This window comes from Propithecus coquereli, unplaced genomic scaffold (assembly GCF_000956105.1).
Source record: "Propithecus coquereli isolate 6110/MARCELLA unplaced genomic scaffold, Pcoq_1.0 Scaffold235, whole genome shotgun sequence".
Lineage (NCBI taxonomy): Eukaryota > Metazoa > Chordata > Mammalia > Primates > Indriidae > Propithecus > Propithecus coquereli.
In genome coordinates, this window is record NW_012147897.1 from 3,575,557 (window position 1) to 3,588,323 (window position 12,767).

The following is a 12,767-nucleotide window of genomic DNA, read 5'->3' on the forward strand; positions in this document are numbered from 1 at the left end:
ATATTATATTTAGTCATCATCTTTTTGTAGGCTCTTTTTTTTTTTTTTTTTTTTTTTTTTTTTTTTTGGTCTTTGTTTGTTTTTCCTTTTTTGTGGACTCCTTTGACTGGGACAGTTTCTCAGATTTTCTTTGTTTTTGCATAACAGGCTTTTCACACATGCATGGTGAAGGAATTGAAATTGTTATCCCTAATAGGCAGGATTTTCTCTTTATGTTACGGGACGTTAAGGACAGACATTTAATATTTATTATCTAGTTTATAAAAAGACCTCCTCTATGTCAGACACTTCCTTAGTAAAAGTATACTGCAGATCTTTCAAACAAGTGCCAACAGGGCACAGTGAGATTGAAATAACTGGGGAGAGGGGAGGGAAGCTGCCACTGCCATTATTACCTCCTCTCATTATTGTTCTGTTGATGTTCATATCATTATTATTATTGAGAGAGACAGTATGCTGTAGTAGAGGCATAGCCTTTGGACAGTAAGACCGTCCTCTTAGCTACTTACTGGCTGTAATTTTTTGGAATATAACCTCTTTGGACCTCACTCGCCTCACTTGTAAAGTTGTTTTATAGTATTATATTTTGAGAGTTAAAGAAGATTTTAAAAAGCCTCTCTTGTGGGTGGTGCTGTGCATGGCAGATGCGTAATAGTTGTTGATTGATATTACAAAAAAATAGATCAAATTGGAAAGGGGAAACCAGGTGAAAAAGCAGTGTAGGAGGGGGACTTCTGTTTTTTGAGTATTTTCTGTAGTGGGCAGAATAAGAAAGATGACCTTGGTTTGCTTGCATATTTGGTGTTAACTGTAGGAAAGTTTCTGTGCTAGACAAGAGCCTTTGTATCCTTTTTTGGTTTGTGTACTGTGGGTTTCTAGCCTCTCCGATAGAAGGTCCTTGGAAGTCTATAAGTGCTTAAGATTGTCCTAACATGGCTGTTTTGCTGCAGGTGCTGTGCCTGAGGAACAATATCATTTTTAAGCAAGGCTTTTCCTTCTTAAGGTAAGGATATTAATAAATATAGCTGACATTTACATTCTGCTTCACATTCACATAGCATTTTTCTTTCATCATGTTCACTTACATGGCTACTAAGCGCATCAAGCTTTAACTCCCTTGCCATCTTGCTTTTTCTTGCTTCTTCCCCGTTCTCAGTAAATGATAACTCCATTCACCTAGTTACTCGGGCCAAAATCCTCAGAGTTATCCTTAACATTGTTAATTCTTTAATTCTACACTGAATTCTTCAATAAAACTTTTGGCTCTACTTTTGAAATATATACAGATCCATTTCTTCCCTCCAGTTTCAGCTTATGCTTTCTGTTTTGCTAAACCAGGAGGGAACAGCTCCTCATTTCCTCATCATCTTTACTACCATCACCCTGCCTCCTAACCAATCTCCCTGGGTTTACTTTTGTCTTCCATTCTTCGCACCACAATCAGAGTGATTCTTTTAAAACCAAGTTAGGGGCCGGGTGCGGTAGCTCACGCCTGTAATCCTAGCACTCTGGGAGGCCAAGGCGGGCGGATTGTTTGAGCTCAGGAGTTCAAAACCAGCCTGAGCAAGAGCGAGACCCAGTCTCTACTAAAAATAGAAAGAAATTAATCGGATAACTAAAAATATATAGAAAAAATTAGCCGGGCACGGTGGCGCATGCCTGTAGTCCCAGCTACTCTGGAGGCTGAGGCAGGAGGATCGCTTGAGCCCAGGAGTTTGAGGTTGCTGTGAGCTAGGCTGATGCCACGGCACTCTAGCCCGGGCAACACAGTGAGACTCTGTCTCAAAAAAAAAAAAAAAAAAACCAAGTTAGGTCACATCACTCCTTTGCTCAAAATTCTGCAATGGTATCCCATCTTACTCAAAATAAAATCTACAATCCTTACCATGGCCTACAAGGCCTTACATAATCTGCTCCCTCATTTTAGAATACTTACTCAGCTTTAGCCACGCTGGTGCCTTTCTATTCCTTGATGATCTAAGCATCTTCCCACACCAGGATCTTTGCACATTCTTTCTTCAGATATCCATATGGTTTAACCTCCTTATTTTATTCAGGTTTCTGCCCAGATGCCATCCCATCAGAGAGGCCCTCCCTGACTACCCTGTGTAAAATAGCCGCCTTCCATCTATCTCTTTCCCCTTACCTTGCTTTATTTTTCTTCATAGCAGACATCACCACTTGACATATATATAAAATTTTTTAATTGTCTCCCCCAGCTCCTACCACTGACTGTAAGCAGCATGGGCATAAGGACTTTGTTAATTTTGTTTACTGCCCTATTCCCTAGGGTCTAGAATGGTGTCTGGCACATGGTAGGTGTTTAATAAACATATGTTTGATGAATGAATTAACCCTCATAGTGACCTGATAAAACATGTGATATTATTTCAATTTTATACATGAATAACTGGAGTCCAGAGAGGTTAATCTATTGCTCTGAGATGACATAGGTAATTTGAGTTGGAATTAGGATTCAAACCCAAGGGTTTTTTTCCTGTTACACATGTGGAGTACAGCCTCCCTTTTGTTTTTCTCTAGATGCTAATGAAATCCACTTGGTAGTTTATTTCCCTATTCAGCAGATATGCAACCAATGTCTTATGAGTAGCAGGATAGAAAAGAATGAATTGTATTTCTTTCTGGAGTACTTGGCACTCAGGAACCTGGATGATTTCTTGAGCCCTTTATATTTATTGAAGACTTTCTCCTTTTATTCTCTTTCCATCTTAATCTATTTTTCCATCATTAATCAGTCAACTACTGTTTGATAAGCGTTTACTGTGGTACCACACTAGGCATTTTACATGTTATCTCTAATCTTCACAAAAACACTACAGGATAAATATAAATATCATCATTTTACAAAAGAGGAAGCTGACTCAGAGAGTTTGAGACAGATTTTGAGTCCCATGAGGTTGTACTATTATTGTCTGTGTTTTAAAGATGAGGTAACTGAGTTTTAGTGTTATCAAGCAACTTGTCTAAGCTCACAGCTTAGAAGGGGTGAAGACAGCATTCAGCATTTAGATGTGCTTTTCTCCAGCTTATTCCACAGTTTAGTTTCAAAGCTTCTCAGGATGCAGAACTAAAATATTCTGATTACATAGTCATCTGAACAGAGCCATATTATTCTCTGTGTTCTCCGGCTTCTCTATCCAGTCTGGCTCTCATTGCTGTCCTGTCTCCTCCATCTTCCCTGAGCCTGATCTAATAGTGCAAGGCTTATATCCCTTTTCTCCTAGGCTGTTTGTTGCAAGAACCACCTCATTAGTTTTCTTGCCTCAGTCTTACCTCTTCGCTTACCTCCTCCCAGGGTAAACTTTCCAAAACTTAAATTTGATCATATCACTCCTGTGCTTAAAATCTGCCAAGAGCTTTCCACTGCCTGTGCAGAGTAAAGACCAAACACCTTAGCACAGTGTACAGGCTTCTTCACATCTTCATGACCTAACCCCTAATTACCTCCTCAGCTTTTTTTTTTTTTTGAGACGTAATCTCGCTATATCACCCAGCCTGGTCATGAACTCCTGGCCTTATGTGATCCTCCTACCTCAGCCTCCCTTTCCTCTTCAGTTTTATCTTTCACCCTGCCTCCCTCCCTGCTGCTTAAGTTCCACTCAAATCCTGCTGCTTGCTATTCCCCAAACATACCTTTTCATACCTCTGCCTAGACTGCTTTTCCTGCAATGCTAAATAATGAAAAATATTTCCTTATTTTTTTAAAACTCAGCTCAAAATATTTCTACCTCTTTGGTAGAAGTGACCATATTTTCCTTTGTGTCCCACTGAATCTTGTACATGTTTCTATTCAGGATTAATACTATATTGTGGCTCACATTTGTTTACTTATATCTTTTTGAACCAGATCATGGTTAGAGACATTTTACTTATATTTGTATCCTCAGGACCTAGCACTTTGTATGGCAAATAGTAGGTGCTTACTGATGTTTTTGGTAGTAAGAAGGGAAGGAGGGAGTAGGAAAATAGCCAGTATTGACATATCTTTAATGAGGAGAATACAAATTTTGGTAACTGTGCAAATAAAATATTAGTATCTAATTATATTCAATATACTTTCTCCTTTTTAGGTTTAGAACTTCAGGAGAGAATCGCATCTATTCTGCAGGTAAGCAGTTATTTCATAATGTAGTCTGCCTGCTTTAAGTGACCTTCTAGCACTCTGTAATAATTTTGTCTAGGCTGGGCATAGTGGCTCACGACTGTAATCCCAGCACTTTTGGGAGGTCAAGGCAGGAGGATCATTTGAGGCCAGGAGTTCGAGGCAAGCCTGGGCAATGTAGCCAGACCCTGTCTCCACTAATAATAATAATAATAATAAATGTATAATAATATAATGTATTATAATAATAATAAATATTATTATTATTATTTGGGATAGAAGGATGCCTAACTATGTTTGAGAAGAGTGTCCTGGGCCAAATCCTACCCCGTATGTGGAATAGAACCATGGTGAGAACATAAAGTAATGGTTAAGAGCAAGAGCTCTATAGTAAGTTTGGATTCCAGTTCTATCACATACTTACCCTGTGATCTTTGGCTACCTCTCTATAGCTTGGTTTCCCTACTTTAAAAAATGGGAATAATTGTAGTACAACTGTAGTGAGCTATTTGAAAATTCAATGAAATAAATAAAGTACTTAAAAAAGTTACCTGCTATTATTATTATTAATACTTCTGCTATTCCAGACCTGTCTTTTATGTCCATCATCAGGCAAGGGCTTTTCTCACACTATTTTATCCAAAATGAATGTCCATTCAATCTGATTAACTCAATGAATTTCAATCTCTGTTTCAACCCAAATACTTGGCATGTTTGCTCTATTATGTGACAAATTTCAAAGCAGTTGTTGGATTTTAATGACATCTGTCATGTGGCTAAAGAGTATCAGAGATAAAGGAATGGGAGTAAAGAAGGGAAGTAACATTTACTCAGTGCCTCCTATGCACAAGGCAGTGTTTAAGAGGCCTTTCAGATGTTAATTATTTTAGAAGATGGTAGCAATGTGTAGGGAATCACTATTTGTACTGGGCCCAAAGCCCAGCATCTCAAAATGTGGGCTTTTAAAAAATTTATATATTCTCTTAACAAACATGTATTGTAACAGGGCTATGTGTTAGATGCTGGGAATACAAAGTTAAAACGATACAGGCCAGGCACAGTGGCTCACACCTGTAATCCTAGCACTTTGGGAGGCTGAGGCATTAGGATTGCTTGAGGTCAAGAGTTGGATACCATACTGGGTGACATAGCAAGACCCCGTCTCTTAAAAAAAAAATCAGCTGAGTGTGGTGGTGCATGCTTATAGTCCTAGCTACTCGGGAGGCTGAGGTGGGAGGATTGCTTGAGCTCCAGAATTCAAGGTTACAGTGAGCTATGATCACATCACTGAACCGTAGCCTGGGTGACAGAGTGAGATTCTGTGTCTAAAAAACAAGATACAGTTATTGCCATTTAGAAGTTTATAGTCTTATAAGAAATAATTTTCCCCCAAACAATAATACAATAAACACTTATATACCCACTACTTAGATTAAACTTTTGTTAACATTTTGTCATATTAGCTTTCTTTATCAGACATCATAGTACTTTATCCCTAAATACTTTAGCATGCATTTCTATAATAGAAATAAGGATATTCTCTACATTTTGGTAAAGAAACACAATACCATTATTTCACTCAAGAAAGTTAATAGTAATGCCCCAATATAATCTGATACTCTATCCATTTTCTCAGTTGTTTCCAAAATATCTTTAATGGATATTATTTTTAATCAAAAGCTAATAAAAGGCCGGGTGTGGTGGCTCACGCCTGTAATCCTAGCACTCTGGGAGGCTGAGGCGGGTGGATCGTTTGAGCTCAGGAGTTTGAGACCAGCCTGAGCAAGAGCGAGACCCCGTCTCTACTAAACATAGAAAGAAATTAATCGGACAACTAAAAATATATGGAAAAAATTAGCCGGGCATGGTAGCACATGCCTGTAGTCCCAGCTACTCGGGAGGCTGAGGCAGAAGGATTGCTTGAGCCCAGGAGTTTGAGGTTGCTGTGAGCTAGGCTGACACCACGGCACTCTAGCCGGAGCAACAGAGTGAGACTCTGTCTCAAAAAAAAAAAAAAGCTAATTAAGTTTCATGCTTTGCATTTTGCTATTTGTCACCTTTAATCTAGAATAGTTCTGCCACTTTTTTCCCTACAACAGTGATTTTTTTGATGAGGCCAAATCATTTCTCTTATAGAATGACCTTCCTTCTGGATTTGTCTGATTATTTCCTTGTGGTGTGGTAGTGCATGTTCTTCTATCCCTTCCTACAAACTAGAAGTTAGATCTAAAAGCTTGGCTAGATTTAAGTTAAGCAGTTTTAGCAAGAAAACTTCATAGCTGATGCTCTGAATTTCATATTGCATCCTATGAGGAGATTTAAAAAAAAAATAACCAAGAATATCTGATTATAAAAGTGAAAAGTGAGCAGTGGTGCGTGCCTGTAGTCCCAGGCTGAGGCAGAAGGATTACTTGAGCCCCGGAGTTCCAGACTAGCCTAGGCAACATAGCAAGATCCTGTCTCTAAAAAAAAACTAAAAATGTAATATATATATATATATCTGTGTGTGTGTGAAAAGCATTCATTTTAGAGAATATGGAAAATAAATACATATGCAAACATGCAACAAGAAGCTGAAAATGAAGAAGTAAATAAGATTATTGCTTAACATTTTGGCATATATCCTACCTTTTTCTCTCTCTCTCGTGAAATTTGTATATATTTTTCTTATTCTGTGTGTGTGTGTGTGTGTATAGTCTTGCAGTAATGGGAACAAATGATATATAATGCCTTATAATCTGTTTTTTTTTTCCATTTACTCTATGGTGAACATGTTTATACTGACAAATATATCATTATTTTGAATGGCTGCATAGTACTGTATTAAATGGAGCAATTTTGTGGGGAAGATTCTGAATTTGAACATGTTGGTTGGAGGGCCATGCAAAAAGGATTTATTAAGTAGCCCATTGGATACACTGATCTTGAGCTCAGTCTGAGTTGAAACTACAAATTTGGACATTATCATTTTGTCAATTTTACTTGAAGCTGTGGGAATGAATGTGATCACTGAAGGAGAAAAGGTAGAGAAGAGACCCAAGGATCAGTCCCTATCAAACTCCAACATTAAAAAGTTGGGAAGAGGGTGAAAGGGATGGCTAATGAAGTTGAGAAAGGGAGGCCAAAGTGGAGAAAACCAGGATAATATAGTTTCATGGCAGGCAAAAGGAGAGTTTCAAGAAGGAAAGGATGGCTGGGCTTGGTGGCTTATGCCTGTAATCCTAGCACTTTGGGAGGCCGAGGAAGGAGGATTGCTTGAGCCCAGGAGTTTGAGGTTGCAGTGAGCTATAATTACGCCACTGTCCTCAGACAGTGTCCTTCGGACAACAAAGCGAGACCTTGTCTTAAAAAAAAAGAGAGGAGAGAGAGATATATATGAAGAGGTTAAATGAAGGGAACTTAGCATCCTCATTACAACATAAGCAAAAAGGTAGTGTCAGACAAACGTGGTATATTCAAGTTCAAGTAGTTCAGTGTAATTAGAAGAACTGAAAGAAGTTTGAAAGGAAATTTTGAAAAATGTGGACAGCATCCAGGGACAAATCATTGCAGATTGTTTCGGTGAAATAGTTTTTTTTTTTGAGACTGGGTCTCACTCTATTGCCTGGGCTAGACCAATGGTGTGATTATAGTGCACTGCAACCTCAAACTCTTCCCACTTCTGCCTCCTAAGTAGCTGGGCCTACAGGCATGCACTACTACACCCAGCTAATTTTTCCATTCTTTGTAGAGATGAGGGTCTCGCTATGTTGCTCAGGCTGGTCTTGAACTCTTGACCTCAAGCAATCCTCCCGCCTCAGCTTTTCAAAGTGCTGGGATTACAGGCATGAGCCACTGTGCGCAGCCTGTTTTGTCAAAATATCAGAAGAGCCGGTTTTGTTTTATTTAAATATACCCTTACATACTATTTGCTAGGTTCTGGCATTATATCTGCCCTTGAGGGACACAGTTTATTGAATGGGGAGAATAATGTGTTATTATTAATAGATTGTCAGCTAGGGATACCCTGATTTTTTCCTCTTTCCCTACCTGCATAGCCCTGCTAAAAGTGTTTGTTTCAATTCTGAAGGAGAAATAATTAAAACAAAGTTGTTTACCCCCATCTTGGATTGATGAGTTTAGTTTCCAGTTCAGTAAACAAGGACATTGAAGGACAATTGTCTCTGGCATATATAAAGGAAAAGGGAGCGATGTGGAGAAAGTCAATATGTGATTACATCTTATAATGTGGTAATTGAAATATTTTCAAAACCTCCTTTCAAAACCCTGGCATTTTTGTCTCTTCCTTCAGTGGAGAGTTGCCTTGTCTCTCGAGGAGGCTGCAATGTTAATGTGACCGCAGGAAACCCAGCTTATTGACACAAAGCAGGAGGGACAAATGTAGTTGAACTTACTGGTAATCAGAGGCTTTCAAACTTGTAAATTTTATAATTAAAACAACTGGCTAATTAAGCAGTTTAACCACTGGTAATTTGACCAAAACCTTTCATTTAAGGGGAGAAATGGTTCATTTAACTGTGATTTGAACCAGCTTCTTAATTAAGCAGCTGCTCTAATTATAGGAATTGCCCCAAACTGAATTTGAAAATGCCTCCTTGCCAAGGAATTCCAGTAGATAAGAGGCCAGGGCAGGCATTTGCAGCACTTTGACCTAAGTGTGTCATCATCTCAAAGATCAGTTTTGGTTCTGCTTTTTGAAACCACTGGTGGGTAATTGAGTTTCTAGGTACTTAAAGGTGGCAATTGGCATCTTTGTTTTCTTTCTTATATACACAAAATAGTTTATTATATGATGGAGGCATGAGAGAGCTATGAACCGTGAACTAAACTCATGATGATATTTGTACGTTTAGGACAGCAGAAGAGTTTCACAGAGATGGTGACATTTGAGCTGGTCCTGGAGGCTGTGTAGAATCATTGTCAGAGAGGTGTAGCCCCGGTAGGTGGGGACAGCCCAGCAAGGCGCAGAGGCATGAAAACTGCAGGGTTTGTACGGAATGGCAAGGGTAGCTCTGTGACTGGGAAGCAAGGTTTTTTAAAGGCCTAGAAGGAGAGGAGAATGAGATGAAGTAGTTGGAACCAGATTATAAAATCAAGATCTTTAAATGCTTGCCTGAGAAGTTTCAAACCTTGGGCAGCGGAAAACTATCAAACATTTTAAAATATGGCAAAGACTTTCCCTGTCTCATTCATTAGTGTCTCTGTAGTGCCTGGTACAGTGCCTGACAAATAGTAAATACCTGTACTTTGGAAAAAAATAATAAATAAATAGTTGAATTAACAAAGGAGAATAGCGTGATTAGATTTATATTTTAGGAATATTAATCTGTTAGCTCTAAAGGATGGAATGGGGGGTGGTATGGGAAACTTAGCTGGGGCTACTGCTCTAATTTCCTAACCCTTCCATCTGCTGTGTCCCAGATTAGGGCCTTTGTGCATGTTGTTTCCTCTACTTGGAATACTTATCCTTTATTTTTTCATCCAATAAACTCCTATTTGCCTTCCAAGTCTCAATTTTATTTTATTTATTTTTTGAATAGAAAATACATGTACACTGAACAAATTTTAAAAGGTACAAAAGAACATAAATAACTCCCCTGTCTTCTAACTACTTACTTCCCCTCCCTGGGCATAACCACTATTCCCATTGTCTTCTGAATGCTGGTCTCAGTTAAAAATCTCATTTTTTTCAGAGAAGCCTTCCCTGATACTCCATTCTCAAATAGGTTTACCTGTTGTGATTGCTTGAGCTCAGCAGTTCAAGACCAGCCTGAGCAAGAGTGAGACACAGTCTCTACTAAAAATAGAAAAAAATTAACCAGGCGTCATGGCTCATGCCTGTAGTCCCCGCTACTCGGGAAGCTGAGGCAGGAGAATTGCTTGAGCCCAGGAGTTTGATGTTGCAGTGAGCTACGATAACACCACTACACTCTACCCAGGATGACAAAGTGAAACTCTGTCTCAAAAAAAAAAAAAAATCTATGGTCTTTAAACCAATAAGAGGCCCTCTACCTCCCAAATACTCCCAGTCCTACAGAGGAGAATTTGTCTCCTTGTGTATGATCTGTCTCTGGAAGAGCTTAGGAATGGGTTTGTCTTATTTTCTCTCTTTTAGGTGGCATTCTACTGAGTACCAGTCGGCACTACAAGTCAAAGCCCACCCATGGCATTGGAAGATACCAGCACTTAATTAAAGCACAAGAGGTATGGGGCAGGGGGAGTCCTTTAGAAAAGGATAGTGTGCAGCTTTTGCAAAGACCTGAAGATCAGATATGTAGGTTGGGTAATATTGAAGATGGAAAGGACAGAGAGTTGCCCCTCAGTCCTCTCCAGTTATTTAGTTTGGGATTATCCAGACTGGAGATGTTTCTGTCAGCTTCTAATCTTGTTCTTAAGCCAGTTTATCATAGTGAAAAGCAAATGGTTTGATTTTATTATTTGTAATACTTTAAAAAAAAAATCTTAGTACAGTCCTTAGTTCAGTATGGACCTCACAGTGGAAATAATAAATTAAGTTTAGTTGAATGAATGGTTTATGACAAGTAGAGGTGGATTTATATTTTCAGCCAAACAGCTGATTTTTATAGTGTTTGCAGATCTAAATATACATGTGCTCCTTGAATCCATTATCACAGATAACTAGTTATTCTAAGCATTTTAAAATTATTTAGCTAATTTCGTTGGCCCCAGCTGCACAGTTGTTTCTATGGTGGTTAGATTTCTATGCATGTGCAGAGGATTTTGTGATGGAGTTGCCACAACACTGGCCTGAAAGTCAGAAGATCTGGCTTTGAGTCTCAATTCTATTACTTCCTATAAACAGTACAATTAGGGAGATTTTTCTGTTCTACTTGGGCAGATTTCAACATCTTTTGGCTCTTTGGCTTATTTTAATGCTCCCACGCAACCATGTATCTTCCATTTGCCTTTCTCTTCTTGGCAGAGGTCCTATACCACTGTATTTGGGCCTTAGAAGCCACTAAATTTGCCATTTTCTCCTGAGCATCGTCCTTATATTATGGAATATCATGAGAAGAACATTGCCATGTCTGAGGCCTGTATCAGGCAGGCTCCCAGCAGAAAACAGATGCCTTACTAAAATTGTTCCTTTGTAGTGGGAAGATTACTGAATTAGGAACTAGGAAACTTCTGTTCTAGGCTTGGTTTGGCCACTTTTCAGCTTTGTAACTTTGGATACATTAACCTTACCCATCTAGGTATGGTGGGCCTTGAAATTATACGTAAAATGTTGCATGTATATGAATTTTTCTAGAAAGAGGGTTCATAGCTTTTATTAGACTCTTCACAAAGGTTAAGAAACTCTAGATTAGAATATCTTTAAGAGTCTTCGAAGTTGGATATCATGTAACTTCATGATATTATGAACTATTTATTGAATATCTATTATGTGCTCGGCACTTTTTTTTTTTTTTTTTTTGGAGACAGGGCCTTGCTCTGTTGCCCAGGCTGCAGTGCAGTGGCATGACCTTAGCTCACTGCAGCCTTGAACTCCTGGGCTCAAGTGATCCTCCTGCCTCAGCTTCCTGAGTAGCTGGGACTAGAGGCATGTGCCACTATGCCCAGCTAATTTTTCTCATTTTTTGTAGAGATGGGGTTTCATTATGTTACCCAGGCTGATCTTGAACTCCTGGCCTCATGTAATCCTCCTTCCTTGGCCCCTCAAAGTGCTGGGATTACAGGCGTGAGCCACCGTCCCCAGCCGCTGGGAACTCCTGATGCCTTGCCTATTCAGAGTGGGTTGCAAAATAATTTTACAGGATGAATGAACAAGACCTGGTTATGCTCAGAGGGAGCTTGTAAATCAGCAGAGATAAGACACAGATAATTATACTCCCAGGCAGAAAGTGACAAGTGCTTAAAGGAAGATACAAAGTGCTATTAAAATTCAGAAGAAGGAGTGCTTTACACCCTGAGTTGTGACACCTTAGAGTAAGTTGTTTTATTTTGAGACATCCCTCTTCTAAAAGTCCCATATAAATTAGTGGAAAATAAAATTAATTTTGTTTGGGTGGGATTTTTGTTGTTGTTGTTTTTAAAAAATTTCTTGGGATCTTCTCTTTAAGATAATTTTCTGCATATGCAATGCTCTGACCCACTCCTTAGCTTGGTATAAAAGGAAATTTAATACCATGTGTCCTCATAATCTTCTCCAGCCTCTCTTCCCATTTCATGAATACCATGCTTTGACTGTGTCGGGCCTCTTGCTTTTCATCCAAATCATCATACTGTTTCATGGCCTCTCACATGCTGTCCTGTCTACTTGGAAGACCTTTTCCCCTTATTCACTTGGCTAACTCCTCTTCAACCTTTAAATCTCATTAAGAAAGCAAGATGAGGAGGTACACAAACAAATCTCGCCTTCTGAGAAACCTTCCTGAATTCCCTGCACTGACTTCCTTTTCCTACCATAAATTGCCAGAATTCCTTATGCATTCTCTGTCCTAGGACTTACTGCTCTATGTTAGTTTTTGGTTTTTTTTGGGAGGGGGGGAGCGTGGAGAGGGAGTTGGTTTTTTGGAGACAGAGTCTCGCTTTGTCGCCCTGGCTAGAGTGCAGTGGCATCATCATAGCTCACTGCAACCTCAAACTCCTGGGCTCAAGCGATCCTCCTGCCTCAGCCTCC

At 39.2% G+C, this 12,767-nt stretch overlaps 1 protein-coding gene across 1 annotated transcript in view; it reads left to right on the top strand.

The window, feature by feature from the left end:
* The window catches only part of MRPL48 (mitochondrial ribosomal protein L48), a 74,487-nt gene that overhangs the window by 11,369 nt on the left and 50,351 nt on the right, over positions 1-12,767 (top strand). The window contains exons 2-4 of the mRNA XM_012645588.1: positions 951-1,003; positions 4,092-4,129; positions 10,239-10,327. Coding sequence (XP_012501042.1) covers positions 951-1,003; positions 4,092-4,129; positions 10,239-10,327 — 180 coding nt within the window. The remainder of the gene's footprint in view (positions 1-950; positions 1,004-4,091; positions 4,130-10,238; positions 10,328-12,767) is intronic.